This window comes from Coturnix japonica, chromosome 3, assembly GCF_054131305.1.
Source record: "Coturnix japonica strain WE chromosome 3, WE-NBRP24, whole genome shotgun sequence".
Lineage (NCBI taxonomy): Eukaryota > Metazoa > Chordata > Aves > Galliformes > Phasianidae > Coturnix > Coturnix japonica.
This window is the reverse complement of record NC_140665.1, coordinates 76,970,137-76,986,360: the sequence shown is the minus strand read 5'-3', so window position 1 is coordinate 76,986,360 and position 16,224 is coordinate 76,970,137. Positions and strand designations below refer to the sequence as shown.

At 51.0% G+C, this 16,224-nt stretch overlaps 2 protein-coding genes across 2 annotated transcripts; both read right to left on the bottom strand.

The window, feature by feature from the left end:
- Positions 1–1,643: 1,643 nt before the first annotated feature.
- LOC146761511 (inositol 1,4,5-trisphosphate receptor-interacting protein-like 1) lies at positions 1,644–3,966 on the bottom strand. Its single transcript, XM_085541972.1, has one exon. It carries the CDS (start codon positions 3,907–3,909, stop codon positions 2,401–2,403), a length of 1,509 nt encoding a protein of 502 aa, XP_085398098.1. The 5' UTR covers positions 3,910–3,966; the 3' UTR covers positions 1,644–2,400.
- Positions 3,967–13,286: 9,320 nt separating this feature from the next.
- LOC146761510 (inositol 1,4,5-trisphosphate receptor-interacting protein-like 1) lies at positions 13,287–15,286 on the bottom strand. The gene has a single exon (XM_085541970.1). The coding sequence runs from the start codon at positions 15,226–15,228 to the stop codon at positions 14,035–14,037; it is 1,194 nt and encodes a 397-aa protein (XP_085398096.1). The 5' UTR covers positions 15,229–15,286; the 3' UTR covers positions 13,287–14,034.
- Positions 15,287–16,224: the final 938 nt, after the last annotated feature.

Here is a 16,224-nt window from a genome sequence, read left to right as displayed (position 1 = left end):
CTGCCATTCAGCGAGACCTGGACAGGCTGGAGAGCTGGGCAGTAAGAAACCGGATGAGGTTTAACAAAGGCAAGTGTAGAGTCTTGCACCTAGGTAGAAATAATTGCATGCACCAGTACAGGCTGGGGGAAGACCTGCTGGAGAGGAGCTCTGCAGAGAGGGACCTGGGCGTCCTGGTGGACGACAGATTGACCATGAGCCAGCAGTGTGCCCTTGTAGCCAAAAAAGCCAATGGCATACTGGGGTGTATTAAAAAGAGCGTGTCCAGCAGGTCGAAGGAGGTGATCCTCCCCCTCTGCTCTGCCCTGGTGAGGCCTCATCTGGAATGCTGCATCCAGTTCTGGGCTCCCCAGAACAAAAAAGACAGGGATCTCTTGGAAAGAGTCCAGCGGAGGGCGACTAAGATGGTGAAGGGCCTGGAGCATCTCCCCTATGAGGAGAGACTTAGGGAACTGGGTCTGTTTAGCCTTGAGAAAAGGAGTCTGAGAGGGGACCTGATCCAGGTCTATAAATACCTGAGGTGTGGGGGACAAAGTGGCGAGGCCAGACTCTTCTCAGTAGTGCATGGAGACAGGAGAAGGGGAAACGGCCAGAAACTGGAGCATATGAAATTCCGCACAAATATGCCCAAGACCTTCTTTACGGTGAACGTGACGGAGCACTGGAACAGGCTGCCCAGGGGGGTTGTGGAGTCTCCTCTGGAGATATTCATGACCCACCTGGATGCCTACATGTGTGACCTGGTGTAGGGAACCTGCTTTTCAGTTGGACTCGATGATCTCTAGAGGTCCCTTCCAACCCCTACAATTCTGTGATTCTGTGATGTATATTGCTGACAAGAATTGTATGGTGGTCTTACATAAAATCTGAAAACCAAAATTTCTTCCCTCCTAATGGCTGTTAAATGATTCTTGGAATCAAGAAATGGCATGGTTAACAGGAACCTATGTCACTTTCTGGATTACTTCCTTCATGATGCTACAACAGAATGGTGGCACATGTGAAGGACTGTATAGAGAAGGAAGAAAGGAGTGTTACTTTGGCTTACAGATCAACACTTTTTACTTCTCTCTCCAGCTAAAAGCATGGGAACATTTACTGTCTTTGGCCTAGCTGGCGGTTTTTAGTTGCTTTGTATTTGCTTAGTTGCTACAGAATTTTTGATGAATGGGAGGAAAGTCAGCTGCAATGACATGGGTTTACCCTGCCTTAAGTCAGATTAATGTATTTGTGTTACTTTATTTCCTTGCCGATGTCAGTGCCAGCTCTGCAGAAAAGGGGGTCCTGGCCATGCCTTCACCATGAACCCAAGTTACAAAGCCCCAAAATAATGTCTAACGAACACAGTCAAGCTTAAAGCTAGCTTCTGCAATTGTTAGTCTCAGCTTGCCATCCACCGGTGTTCCAAAGCTGATGCATTAGTTTCACCAAAAGAAGGGCACATACACCACTAGTTTTGTTTGTTTTTTAATTTTTTTTAATTTTTATAAATTTTTATAAATTTTTATAATTTTTTTAAAATTTTTAAAAATTTTTATAATTTTTTTAAAAATTTTAAAAAATTTTTATAAATTTTTTATTAAATTTTAATTAAAACATATACATCGATGAAGCATCGATGTATATGTTTTAATAATATGCGTTTTCTGATCTACATTAACTATATTTAACTATATTTTCAGTGTGGACAAAGATGATTCTTCTTCACTCCGTGTGGTCCCATATGTAGAAATGCCGGTGGCTACCAGGATATGGGTCTAGCTGTCTCTGTCTCCTGGCTGCTCGGATAGATGTCTTCATGGTCTTGCTGCACTCCAAACGCTGCCTTAAGTAAGCAGCTTCTTTTGAAATCCATCAGATGTAGCCTGCGGTAGCGGCTGTTTCCCAAAGAAGTCTCTGCTGCATCGCATCTCTGCGGCCTCCTCGTGCTTCTGCTGTCAACAGCCCCTGCCTACTCAAAGGACAGAAATGTGTCCAAGTCCTCTTGCTGTACCCTGAGCCTGAGCTCAATCCAGAGGACTCTGCAAGAGGTGGTTGTCAGCCGGAGCTTGCAGAAGCAGACGGAGGGCCTCAACTCGCGCTGCACTGTTGACAGTTGAGGCATAGCTACCCAGGCTTCTCTCACCAGTTCCTGGAACCAGGTTGCAGTTTTCTCCATATCCTGGAGAGTTTGTACAGGAGGCTGAGCATCTTCTCTCTCCCCAGGTGGTCCTCAGGCTGGTGAGGGAAGGACAGTGTAGTCTCACACCAGCTGCTCCCTTGTGCATATTCAGTTCGGCACTCTGGCTACTGCACTGTTGGTTTGTTGTGGAGAAAACATTTGGGAGCAATTCCGACTGCCTGCTGAGTGGTGTCTTCTCCATGTCCAGAGTGCTCGTCTGTAGGACAAGTGGGCGTCTCTCATTTCCAATAGAACAGCAGGCCTGTGAGCTGATCTTGCAGCTCCCACAACTCCTGCAGTGCCTGCTCATAACTGTCTGGATCTTGCACCAGGTGCTGGAGGAGGTTGAGCGGTCGGGACGCTCGGAATTCCTGCGGCAAGATAATCTCCGCAGGCACATCCTCATTTCCTATGAGGAAATGGTTCAGGCGTTTTTCCTCCACACAGCAGCACAGGTAGCGCAAGATGTCATCCATCCGCTGCAGGAAATAGCTCCCATGCCAGCTTTTCAAAGGGATGTCAGTCAGGAGGTGCATGAGCACTGTCCTCAGTTGGTAGGGAGAAAAAGTCTGTCCCGCCAGGATGTGGGCACCCACTTGCACATATGTGAGGTTGAAAGTGTTCCACTGGTCACGGGTGGCTATGTGCTGGAAAAACTTTGCCTCAGCCACCGCACAACTCTGTGGCCAGGTTGTGCTGGGGGTAAAAGCAGCCTCTGTCTCCTGGCTGCTCAGAAAGATGTCCGTATTTTCTTGCTGGACGCCAAACACAATCTCAACAACGCAGGCTGTTTTGTGGATGTCTGTCAGATGAATCCTGCAGGAGCGCCCGGACGGCATCACATTCATGCTGCACGTCTCTGCCTCAGGCATGTATTTCCAGGCATGTGTGATCAGCACCTGGAACCTTCGGACAGTCTTCTCCACATCTAGGTAGGCGTCCTCGCAGAAGTCACGTAGTAGGCTGGGGTGCTGATTTCCCAGCTCTTCCTTGGAGGTGTGGAGGAAGCACCGCATACCCATCTCCGGCTCCCTCCCGCACGTGCATTCCAGATCTACATGGATGCGGGAGTTCCTTGCTGGCAGCTCCCCTGCGGCACCCAGATCAAGGTGGAAAACGTGCCCACGGGGGGCCGACAGGGGCACAAGCAGGCAGAAGATGGGTTCCTTCTCAGGGGGACACCAGCCTTCATAGGCACTGCCCACCCCGATGGGGCGCTCTGGCACCGGAAAGAAAGTATCTGACACGAGATACTGGCATAAGTTGATGAGGCGACCAAATAGGAGGAGTATCTGCTCACAGTTGTCTCGATGAATTTGGTCTGGCCAGAGCGCATCAACCTGTTGCTCCTCCTGCTGCTCCTGCTTACTGATGGAGCTCTCCTCATCACTGATGTCTTCACTTCTCTGGAACCTTTTATAGATCTTCCACATGAACCAGAGAAAAAGGAAGAGAATGCAAAGAACACTGCAAACCTTCCAGTAAGGCAACACAGAGAAGAGCAAGGCTTGAATATCCACCCTGCTCTTCTTCAGGTTGCTCTCTTCCAATTGCGGAAGCGGAAGCGGAAGCTTTTCCATCCGCTTTCGCAGAAACACCTCACGCATGCGTTCAAGAAGGCTGCAAACCTTCCGGTAAGGCAACACAGAGGACAAGGCTCGAATGCCTATCCAGCTCTGCCCCAGGTTCTCTACGTGCTGCCACTGAAGTGTCATCTGCTCTTGCAGAAACACCTCACGCTCACGCATGCGTTCCAGCGTTTCCACGTCCAACTCATCACCAACGAAAGCCACTCTCTGCGCCAACAAGGCGAAGAAAAACGCCAAAGCCATGATCTGGAAGAGATGAGAGAGGGGAGGTCAGTGGGGCTGGGTGGGAGCTCGAGCACGGCTGGGGGAGCGGGTCCAGGAGCCACAGCCCCTGGGCTCAGGTAGGAGCGGGGCCGAGGGAGCTGGGAGGCAGCGGGGGCTGAGGCCAGCGCCGCTGCTGGCTGCCCAGAGAGCCGCTCACAGGCTCCCCTGAGCGCTCGCTGCCGGCACTGCAGGCTCCCAAACCCCTCGCGGGCCGCAGGTCGCGCCCGGCCCAGCGCAGCCTTCCCCCGGCTGCTGCACTCACCGCTGGCCCAGGCCAAAGTGCAGCAGCGCTGCCCGCTGCTGGCCTCGATGCCAGCCCCGCATTGTGACGCGCTGTGCCGTCACAGACGCCCCATCCCCACCCTTCGGCCCCACCCTTCGGCCCCCCCTCAGCTGCCCTGGGCCTCCATGGCCGCGGCATCGGCCCTGTTCTGAGGCGCGTGGCCGGACTGGATTTCCTTTGTTTCCCTCGGGTTTTACTGCAGAGAAAGCAGTTGGCTTCATATACTGTACTACCCTAAGGGGCGATTACAGATTAAACACGTCTTGTTCTTAACCTGATTTTTTTGGTGGCATTTGCTTCAATTTCTTCAGTTTTTGTTGATGCAATATTCTTTTCATTATCAGGTCCACTTTAAATCTCAATCTTTGTCCACTCTTGACTTCTTGACTCAAGAGAGGGATCTCTGAGACGAGTGTGTTTCTGCCTGTCTGCAGAGCAGTAAATAAAGTGGGCCTGTCCATCTTGAGCCTCGTCTATGTTTTTCTGAGTTCCCAGGGCCTCCCTTAGGTTTGCCTGCAGTTAGACTAGTTTTCACCAATTCTTTTACTCCTTTAAGGGATCACGACAGACTAAATAGCACACATTATGGGCAACTCTTAATGAGTATTACTGGATATTCCAGGATCTGAATCAGAACTGTAGTCTCTTGTTTATGCGAATCTTTATTCAATGTAGTTTTAAAATTTTCTTAAATGGCGTTAATTGGAGTAAACAGTTCTGATCTTAATAAGCAAGTTCCTGAGACCGGGGAATGGGAGATTCCCCTTTAGTCAGGGAAGAGGTGGTCCGTGAGTGCCTAGGAAACATTAAGGTCCATAAATCCATGGGACCTGACGGGGTGCATACGCGGGTGCTGAGAGAGCTGGCGGAGGTTGTTGCTGAGCCTCTCTCTGTAATCTGTCAGAGGTCTTGGAGAACTGGGGAGGTGCCTGAAGGCTGGAGGACGGCCAATGTCACTCCAGTCTTCAGAAAGGGCAAGAAGGAAGACCCGGGTAACTATAGGCCAGTCAGCCTCACCTCTGTCCCAGGGAAGGTGATGGAACAGCTTGTGCTGGATGCCATCTCCAGACAACTGGGTGATAAGGAGGTTATCAGGGGTACTCAGCATGGGTTCACCAAGGGGAGGTCGTGCTCGACCAACCTGGTGGCCTTTTATGAAGATGTCACTAGCTGGGTGGACAGGGGGAGGGCGGTAGATGTAGTCTGCCTTGATTTCAGTAAGGCTTTTGATACTGTCCCCCGTGACATCCTTATAACAAAGCTGAGGAAGCGTGGGATAGATGAGTGAACGGTGAAGTGGGTGGAGAACTGGCTGACTGGCAGAGTGCAGAGGGTTGTCGTTGGCGGTGCGGTGTCTGGCTGGAGGCCTGTAACTAGCGGCGTCCCCCAGGGGTCTGTACTGGGTCCGGTCTTGTTCAACATCTTCATCAACGACCTTGATGAGGGGATAGTGACCACCCTCAGCAAGTTTGCTGATGACGCGAAGTTGGGAGCATTGGCTGACACGCCTGAAGGCTGTGCTGCCATTCAGCGAGACCTGGACAGGCTGGAGAGCTGGGCAGTAAGAAACCGGATGAGGTTTAACAAAGGCAAGTGTAGAGTCTTGCACCTAGGTAGAAATAATTGCATGCACCAGTACAGGCTGGGGGAAGACCTGCTGGAGAGGAGCTCTGCAGAGAGGGACCTGGGCGTCCTGGTGGACGACAGATTGACCATGAGCCAGCAGTGTGCCCTTGTAGCCAAAAAAGCCAATGGCATACTGGGGTGTATTAAAAAGAGCGTGTCCAGCAGGTCGGAGGAGGTGATCCTCCCCCTCTGCTCTGCCCTGGTGAGGCCTCATCTGGAATGCTGCATCCAGTTCTGGGCTCCCCAGAACAAAAAAGACAGGGATCTCTTGGAAAGAGTCCAGCGGAGGGCGACTAAGATGGTGAAGGGCCTGGAGCATCTCCCCTATGAGGAGAGACTTAGGGAACTGGGTCTGTTTAGCCTTGAGAAAAGGAGTCTGAGAGGGGACCTGATCCAGGTCTATAAATACCTGAGGTGTGGGGGACAAAGTGGCGAGGCCAGACTCTTCTCAGTAGTGCATGGAGACAGGAGAAGGGGAAACGGCCAGAAACTGGAGCATATGAAATTCCGCACAAATATGCCCAAGACCTTCTTTACGGTGAACGTGACGGAGCACTGGAACAGGCTGCCCAGGGGGGTTGTGGAGTCTCCTCTGGAGATATTCATGACCCACCTGGATGCCTACATGTGTGACCTGGTGTAGGGAACCTGCTTTTCAGTTGGACTCGATGATCTCTAGAGGTCCCTTCCAACCCCTACAATTCTGTGATTCTGTGATGTATATTGCTGACAAGAATTGTATGGTGGTCTTACATAAAATCTGAAAACCAAAATTTCTTCCCTCCTAATGGCTGTTAAATGATTCTTGGAATCAAGAAATGGCATGGTTAACAGGAACCTATGTCACTTTCTGGATTACTTCCTTCATGATGCTACAACAGAATGGTGGCACATGTGAAGGACTGTATAGAGAAGGAAGAAAGGAGTGTTACTTTGGCTTACAGATCAACACTTTTTACTTCTCTCTCCAGCTAAAAGCATGGGAACATTTACTGTCTTTGGCCTAGCTGGCGGTTTTTAGTTGCTTTGTATTTGCTTAGTTGCTACAGAATTTTTGATGAATGAGAGGAAAGTCAGCTGCAATGACATGGGTTTACCCTGCCTTAAGTCAGATTAATGTATTTGTGTTACTTTATTTCCTTGCCGATGTCAGTGCCAGCTCTGCAGAAAAGGGGGTCCTGGCCATGCCTTCACCATGAACCCAAGTTACAAAGCCCCAAAATAATGTCTAACGAACACAGTCAAGCTTAAAGCTAGCTTCTGCAATTGTTAGTCTCAGCTTGCCATCCACCGGTGTTCCAAAGCTGATGCATTAGTTTCACCAAAAGAAGGGCACATACACCACTAGTTTTGTTTGTTTTTTAATTTTTTTTAATTTTTATAAATTTTTATAAATTTTTATAATTTTTTTAAAATTTTTAAAAATTTTTATAATTTTTTTAAAAATTTTAAAAAATTTTTATAAATTTTTTATTAAATTTTAATTAAAACATATACATCGATGAAGCATCGATGTATATGTTTTAATAATATGCGTTTTCTGATCTACATTAACTATATTTAACTATATTTTCAGTGTGGACAAAGATGATTCTTCTTCACTCCGTGTGGTCCCATATGTAGAAATGCCGGTGGCTACCAGGATATGGGTCTAGCTGTCTCTGTCTCCTGGCTGCTCGGATAGATGTCTTCATGGTCTTGCTGCACTCCAAACGCTGCCTTAAGTAAGCAGCTTCTTTTGAAATCCATCAGATGTAGCCTGCGGTAGCGGCTGTTTCCCAAAGAAGTCTCTGCTGCATCGCATCTCTGCGGCCTCCTCGTGCTTCTGCTGTCAACAGCCCCTGCCTACTCAAAGGACAGAAATGTGTCCAAGTCCTCTTGCTGTACCCTGAGCCTGAGCTCAATCCAGAGGACTCTGCAAGAGGTGGTTGTCAGCCGGAGCTTGCAGAAGCAGACGGAGGGCCTCAACTCGCGCTGCACTGTTGACAGTTGAGGCATAGCTACCCAGGCTTCTCTCACCAGTTCCTGGAACCAGGTTGCAGTTTTCTCCATATCCTGGAGAGTTTGTACAGGAGGCTGAGCATCTTCTCTCTCCCCAGGTGGTCCTCAGGCTGGTGAGGGAAGGACAGTGTAGTCTCACACCAGCTGCTCCCTTGTGCATATTCAGTTCGGCACTCTGGCTACTGCACTGTTGGTTTGTTGTGGAGAAAACATTTGGGAGCAATTCCGACTGCCTGCTGAGTGGTGTCTTCTCCATGTCCAGAGTGCTCGTCTGTAGGACAAGTGGGCGTCTCTCATTTCCAATAGAACAGCAGGCCTGTGAGCTGATCTTGCAGCTCCCACAACTCCTGCAGTGCCTGCTCATAACTGTCTGGATCTTGCACCAGGTGCTGGAGGAGGTTGAGCGGTCGGGACGCTCGGAATTCCTGCGGCAAGATAATCTCCGCAGGCACATCCTCATTTCCTATGAGGAAATGGTTCAGGCGTTTTTCCTCCACACAGCAGCACAGGTAGCGCAAGATGTCATCCATCCGCTGCAGGAAATAGCTCCCATGCCAGCTTTTCAAAGGGATGTCAGTCAGGAGGTGCATGAGCACTGTCCTCAGTTGGTAGGGAGAAAAAGTCTGTCCCGCCAGGATGTGGGCACCCACTTGCACATATGTGAGGTTGAAAGTGTTCCACTTATCACGGGTGGCTATGTGCTGGAAAAACTTTGCCTCAGCCACCGCACAACTCTGTGGCCAGGTTGTGCTGGGGGTAAAAGCAGCCTCTGTCTCCTGGCTGCTCAGAAAGATGTCCGTATTTTCTTGCTGGACGCCAAACACAATCTCAACAACGCAGGCTGTTTTGTGGATGTCTGTCAGATGAATCCTGCAGGAGCGCCCGGACGGCATCACATTCATGCTGCACGTCTCTGCCTCAGGCATGTATTTCCAGGCATGTGTGATCAGCACCTGGAACCTTCGGACAGTCTTCTCCACATCTAGGTAGGCGTCCTCGCAGAAGTCACGTAGTAGGCTGGGGTGCTGATTTCCCAGCTCTTCCTTGGAGGTGTGGAGGAAGCACCGCATACCCATCTCCGGCTCCCTCCCGCACGTGCATTCCAGATCTACATGGATGCGGGAGTTCCTTGCTGGCAGCTCCCCTGCGGCACCCAGATCAAGGTGGAAAACGTGCCCACGGGGGGCCGACAGGGGCACAAGCAGGCAGAAGATGGGTTCCTTCTCAGGGGGACACCAGCCTTCATAGGCACTGCCCACCCCGATGGGGCGCTCTGGCACCGGAAAGAAAGTATCTGACACGAGATACTGGCATAAGTTGATGAGGCGACCAAATAGGAGGAGTATCTGCTCACAGTTGTCTCGATGAATTTGGTCTGGCCAGAGCGCATCAACCTGTTGCTCCTCCTGCTGCTCCTGCTTACTGATGGAGCTCTCCTCATCACTGATGTCTTCACTTCTCTGGAACCTTTTATAGATCTTCCACATGAACCAGAGAAAAAGGAAGAGAATGCAAAGAACACTGCAAACCTTCCAGTAAGGCAACACAGAGAAGAGCAAGGCTTGAATATCCACCCTGCTCTTCTTCAGGTTGCTCTCTTCCAATTGCGGAAGCGGAAGCGGAAGCTTTTCCATCCGCTTTCGCAGAAACACCTCACGCATGCGTTCAAGAAGGCTGCAGACCTTCCGGTAAGGCAACACAGAGGACAAGGCTCGAATGCCTATCCAGCTCTGCCCCAGGTTCTCTACGTGCTGCCACTGAAGTGTCATCTGCTCTTGCAGAAACACCTCACGCTCACGCATGCGTTCCAGCGTTTCCACGTCCAACTCATCACCAACGAAAGCCACTCTCTGCGCCAACAAGGCGAAGAAAAACGCCAAAGCCATGATCTGGAAGAGATGAGAGAGGGGAGGTCAGTGGGGCTGGGTGGGAGCTCGAGTACGGCTGGGGGAGCGGGTCCAGGAGCCACAGCCCCTGGGCTCAGGTAGGAGCGGGGCCGAGGGAGCTGGGAGGCAGCGGGGGCTGAGGCCAGCGCCGCTGCTGGCTGCCCAGAGAGCCGCTCACAGGCTCCCCTGAGCGCTCGCTGCCGGCACTGCAGGCTCCCAAACCCCTCGCGGGCCGCAGGTCGCGCCCGGCCCAGCGCAGCCTTCCCCCGGCTGCTGCACTCACCGCTGGCCCAGGCCAAAGTGCAGCAGCGCTGCCCGCTGCTGGCCTCGATGCCAGCCCCGCATTGTGACGCGCTGTGCCGTCACAGACGCCCCATCCCCACCCTTCGGCCCCACCCTTCGGCCCCCCCTCAGCTGCCCTGGGCCTCCATGGCCGCGGCATCGGCCCTGTTCTGAGGCGCGTGGCCGGACTGGATTTCCTTTGTTTCCCTCGGGTTTTACTGCAGAGAAAGCAGTTGGCTTCATATACTGTACTACCCTAAGGGGCGATTACAGATTAAACACGTCTTGTTCTTAACCTGATTTTTTTGGTGGCATTTGCTTCAATTTCTTCAGTTTTTGTTGATGCAATATTCTTTTCATTATCAGGTCCACTTTAAATCTCAATCTTTGTCCACTCTTGACTTCTTGACTCAAGAGAGGGATCTCTGAGACGAGTGTGTTTCTGCCTGTCTGCAGAGCAGTAAATAAAGTGGGCCTGTCCATCTTGAGCCTCGTCTATGTTTTTCTGAGTTCCCAGGGCCTCCCTTAGGTTTGCCTGCAGTTAGACTAGTTTTCACCAATTCTTTTACTCCTTTAAGGGATCACGACAGACTAAATAGCACACATTATGGGCAACTCTTAATGAGTATTACTGGATATTCCAGGATCTGAATCAGAACTGTAGTCTCTTGTTTATGCGAATCTTTATTCAATGTAGTTTTAAAATTTTCTTAAATGGCGTTAATTGGAGTAAACAGTTCTGATCTTAATAAGCAAGTTCCTGAGACCGGGCAATGGGAGATTCCCCTTTAGTCAGGGAAGAGGTGGTCCGTGAGTGCCTAGGAAACATTAAGGTCCATAAATCCATGGGACCTGACGGGGTGCATACGCGGGTGCTGAGAGAGCTGGCGGAGGTTGTTGCTGAGCCTCTCTCTGTAATCTGTCAGAGGTCTTGGAGAACTGGGGAGGTGCCTGAAGGCTGGAGGATGGCCAATGTCACTCCAGTCTTCAGAAAGGGCAAGAAGGAAGACCTGGGTAACTATAGGCCAGTCAGCCTCACCTCTGTCCCAGGGAAGGTGATGGAACAGCTTGTGCTGGATGCCATCTCCAGACAACTGGGTGATAAGGAGGTTATCAGGGGTACTCAGCATGGGTTCACCAAGGGGAGGTCGTGCTCGACCAACCTGGTGGCCTTTTATGAAGATGTCACTAGCTGGGTGGACAGGGGGAGGGCGGTAGATGTAGTCTGCCTTGATTTCAGTAAGGCTTTTGATACTGTCCCCCGTGACATCCTTATAACAAAGCTGAGGAAGCGTGGGATAGATGAGTGAACGGTGAAGTGGGTGGAGAACTGGCTGACTGGCAGAGTGCAGAGGGTTGTCGTTGGCGGTGCGGTGTCTGGCTGGAGGCCTGTAACTAGCGGCGTCCCCCAGGGGTCTGTACTGGGTCCGGTCTTGTTCAACATCTTCATCAACGACCTTGATGAGGGGATAGTGACCACCCTCAGCAAGTTTGCTGATGACGCGAAGTTGGGAGCATTGGCTGACACGCCTGAAGGCTGTGCTGCCATTCAGCGAGACCTGGACAGGCTGGAGAGCTGGGCAGTAAGAAACCGGATGAGGTTTAACAAAGGCAAGTGTAGAGTCTTGCACCTAGGTAGAAATAATTGCATGCACCAGTACAGGCTGGGGGAAGACCTGCTGGAGAGGAGCTCTGCAGAGAGGGACCTGGGCGTCCTGGTGGACGACAGATTGACCATGAGCCAGCAGTGTGCCCTTGTAGCCAAAAAAGCCAATGGCATACTGGGGTGTATTAAAAAGAGCGTGTCCAGCAGGTCGAAGGAGGTGATCCTCCCCCTCTGCTCTGCCCTGGTGAGGCCTCATCTGGAATGCTGCATCCAGTTCTGGGCTCCCCAGAACAAAAAAGACAGGGATCTCTTGGAAAGAGTCCAGCGGAGGGCGACTAAGATGGTGAAGGGCCTGGAGCATCTCCCCTATGAGGAGAGACTTAGGGAACTGGGTCTGTTTAGCCTTGAGAAAAGGAGTCTGAGAGGGGACCTGATCCAGGTCTATAAATACCTGAGGTGTGGTGGGCAAAGTGGTGAGGCCAGACTCTTCTCAGTAGTGCATGGAGACAGGAGAAGGGGAAACGGCCAGAAACTGGAGCATATGAAATTCCGCACAAATATGCCCAAGACCTTCTTTACGGTGAACGTGACGGAGCACTGGAACAGGCTGCCCAGGGGGGTTGTGGAGTCTCCTCTGGAGATATTCATGACCCACCTGGATGCCTACATGTGTGACCTGGTGTAGGGAACCTGCTTTTCAGTTGGACTCGATGATCTCTAGAGGTCCCTTCCAACCCCTACAATTCTGTGATTCTGTGATGTATATTGCTGACAAGAATTGTATGGTGGTCTTACATAAAATCTGAAAACCAAAATTTCTTCCCTCCTAATGGCTGTTAAATGATTCTTGGAATCAAGAAATGGCATGGTTAACAGGAACCTATGTCACTTTCTGGATTACTTCCTTCATGATGCTACAACAGAATGGTGGCACATGTGAAGGACTGTATAGAGAAGGAAGAAAGGAGTGTTACTTTGGCTTACAGATCAACACTTTTTACTTCTCTCTCCAGCTAAAAGCATGGGAACATTTACTGTCTTTGGCCTAGCTGGCGGTTTTTAGTTGCTTTGTATTTGCTTAGTTGCTACAGAATTTTTGATGAATGGGAGGAAAGTCAGCTGCAATGACATGGGTTTACCCTGCCTTAAGTCAGATTAATGTATTTGTGTTACTTTATTTCCTTGCCGATGTCAGTGCCAGCTCTGCAGAAAAGGGGGTCCTGGCCATGCCTTCACCATGAACCCAAGTTACAAAGCCCCAAAATAATGTCTAACGAACACAGTCAAGCTTAAAGCTAGCTTCTGCAATTGTTAGTCTCAGCTTGCCATCCACCGGTGTTCCAAAGCTGATGCATTAGTTTCACCAAAAGAAGGGCACATACACCACTAGTTTTGTTTGTTTTTTAATTTTTTTTAATTTTTATAAATTTTTATAAATTTTTATAATTTTTTTAAAATTTTTAAAAATTTTTATAATTTTTTTAAAAATTTTAAAAAATTTTTATAAATTTTTTATTAAATTTTAATTAAAACATATACATCGATGAAGCATCGATGTATATGTTTTAATAATATGCGTTTTCTGATCTACATTAACTATATTTAACTATATTTTCAGTGTGGACAAAGATGATTCTTCTTCACTCCGTGTGGTCCCATATGTAGAAATGCTGGTGGCTACCAGGATATGGGTCTAGCTGTCTCTGTCTCCTGGCTGCTCGGATAGATGTCTTCATGGTCTTGCTGCACTCCAAACGCTGCCTTAAGTAAGCAGCTTCTTTTGAAATCCATCAGATGTAGCCTGCGGTAGCGGCTGTTTCCCAAAGAAGTCTCTGCTGCATCGCATCTCTGCGGCCTCCTCGTGCTTCTGCTGTCAACAGCCCCTGCCTACTCAAAGGACAGAAATGTGTCCAAGTCCTCTTGCTGTACCCTGAGCCTGAGCTCAATCCAGAGGACTCTGCAAGAGGTGGTTGTCAGCCGGAGCTTGCAGAAGCAGACGGAGGGCCTCAACTCGCGCTGCACTGTTGACAGTTGAGGCATAGCTACCCAGGCTTCTCTCACCAGTTCCTGGAACCAGGTTGCAGTTTTCTCCATATCCTGGAGAGTTTGTACAGGAGGCTGAGCATCTTCTCTCTCCCCAGGTGGTCCTCAGGCTGGTGAGGGAAGGACAGTGTAGTCTCACACCAGCTGCTCCCTTGTGCATATTCAGTTCGGCACTCTGGCTACTGCACTGTTGGTTTGTTGTGGAGAAAACATTTGGGAGCAATTCCGACTGCCTGCTGAGTGGTGTCTTCTCCATGTCCAGAGTGCTCGTCTGTAGGACAAGTGGGCGTCTCTCATTTCCAATAGAACAGCAGGCCTGTGAGCTGATCTTGCAGCTCCCACAACTCCTGCAGTGCCTGCTCATAACTGTCTGGATCTTGCACCAGGTGCTGGAGGAGGTTGAGCGGTCGGGACGCTCGGAATTCCTGCGGCAAGATAATCTCCGCAGGCACATCCTCATTTCCTATGAGGAAATGGTTCAGGCGTTTTTCCTCCACACAGCAGCACAGGTAGCGCAAGATGTCATCCATCCGCTGCAGGAAATAGCTCCCATGCCAGCTTTTCAAAGGGATGTCAGTCAGGAGGTGCATGAGCACTGTCCTCAGTTGGTAGGGAGAAAAAGTCTGTCCCGCCAGGATGTGGGCACCCACTTGCACATATGTGAGGTTGAAAGTATTCCACTGGTCACGGGTGGCTATGTGCTGGAAAAACTTTGCCTCAGCCACCGCACAACTCTGTGGCCAGGTTGTGCTGGGGGTAAAAGCAGCCTCTGTCTCCTGGCTGCTCAGAAAGATGTCCGTATTTTCTTGCTGGACGCCAAACACAATCTCAACAACGCAGGCTGTTTTGTGGATGTCTGTCAGATGAATCCTGCAGGAGCGCCCGGACGGCATCACATTCATGCTGCACGTCTCTGCCTCAGGCATGTATTTCCAGGCATGTGTGATCAGCACCTGGAACCTTCGGACAGTCTTCTCCACATCTAGGTAGGCGTCCTCGCAGAAGTCACGTAGTAGGCTGGGGTGCTGATTTCCCAGCTCTTCCTTGGAGGTGTGGAGGAAGCACCGCATACCCATCTCCGGCTCCCTCCCGCAAGTGCATTCCAGATCTACATGGATGCGGGAGTTCCTTGCTGGCAGCTCCCCTGCGGCACCCAGATCAAGGTGGAAAACGTGCCCACGGGGGGCCGACAGGGGCACAAGCAGGCAGAAGATGGGTTCCTTCTCAGGGGGACACCAGCCTTCATAGGCACTGCCCACCCCGATGGGGCGCTCTGGCACCGGAAAGAAAGTATCTGACACGAGATACTGGCATAAGTTGATGAGGCGACCAAATAGGAGGAGTATCTGCTCACAGTTGTCTCGATGAATTTGGTCTGGCCAGAGCACATCAACCTGTTGCTCCTCCTGCTGCTCCTGCTTACTGATGGAGCTCTCCTCATCACTGATGTCTTCACTTCTCTGGAACCTTTTATAGATCTTCCACATGAACCAGAGAAAAAGGAAGAGAATGCAAAGAACACTGCAAACCTTCCAGTAAGGCAACACAGAGAAGAGTAAGGCTTGAATATCCACCCTGCTCTTCTTCAGGTTGCTCTCTTCCAATTGCGGAAGCGGAAGCGGAAGCGGAAGCTTTTCCATCCGCTTTCGCAGAAACACCTCACGCATGCGTTCAAGAAGGCTGCAAACCTTCCGGTAAGGCAACACAGAGGACAAGGCTCGAATGCCTATCCAGCTCTGCCCCAGGTTCTCTACGTGCTGCCACTGAAGTGTCATCTGCTCTTGCAGAAACACCTCACGCTCACGCATGCGTTCCAGCGTTTCCACGTCCAACTCATCACCAACGAAAGCCACTCTCTGCGCCAACAAGGCGAAGAAAAACGCCAAAGCCATGATCTGGAAGAGATGAGAGAGGGGAGGTCAGTGGGGCTGGGTGGGAGCTCGAGCACGGCTGGGGGAGCGGGTCCAGGAGCCACAGCCCCTGGGCTCAGGTAGGAGCGGGGCCGAGGGAGCTGGGAGGCAGCGGGGGCTGAGGCCAGCGCCGCTGCTGGCTGCCCAGAGAGCCGCTCACAGGCTCCCCTGAGCGCTCGCTGCCGGCACTGCAGGCTCCCAAACCCCTCGCGGGCCGCAGGTCGCGCCCGGCCCAGCGCAGCCTTCCCCCGGCTGCTGCACTCACCGCTGGCCCAGGCCAAAGTGCAGCAGCGCTGCCCGCTGCTGGCCTCGATGCCAGCCCCGCATTGTGACGCGCTGTGCCGTCACAGACGCCCCATCCCCACCCTTCGGCCCCACCCTTCGGCCCCCCCTCAGCTGCCCTGGGCCTCCATGGCCGCGGCATCGGCCCTGTTCTGAGGCGCGTGGCCGGACTGGATTTCCTTTGTTTCCCTCGGGTTTTACTGCAGAGAAAGCAGTTGGCTTCATATACTGTACTACCCTAAGGGGCGATTACAGATTAAACACGTCTTGTTCTTAACCTGATTTTTTTGG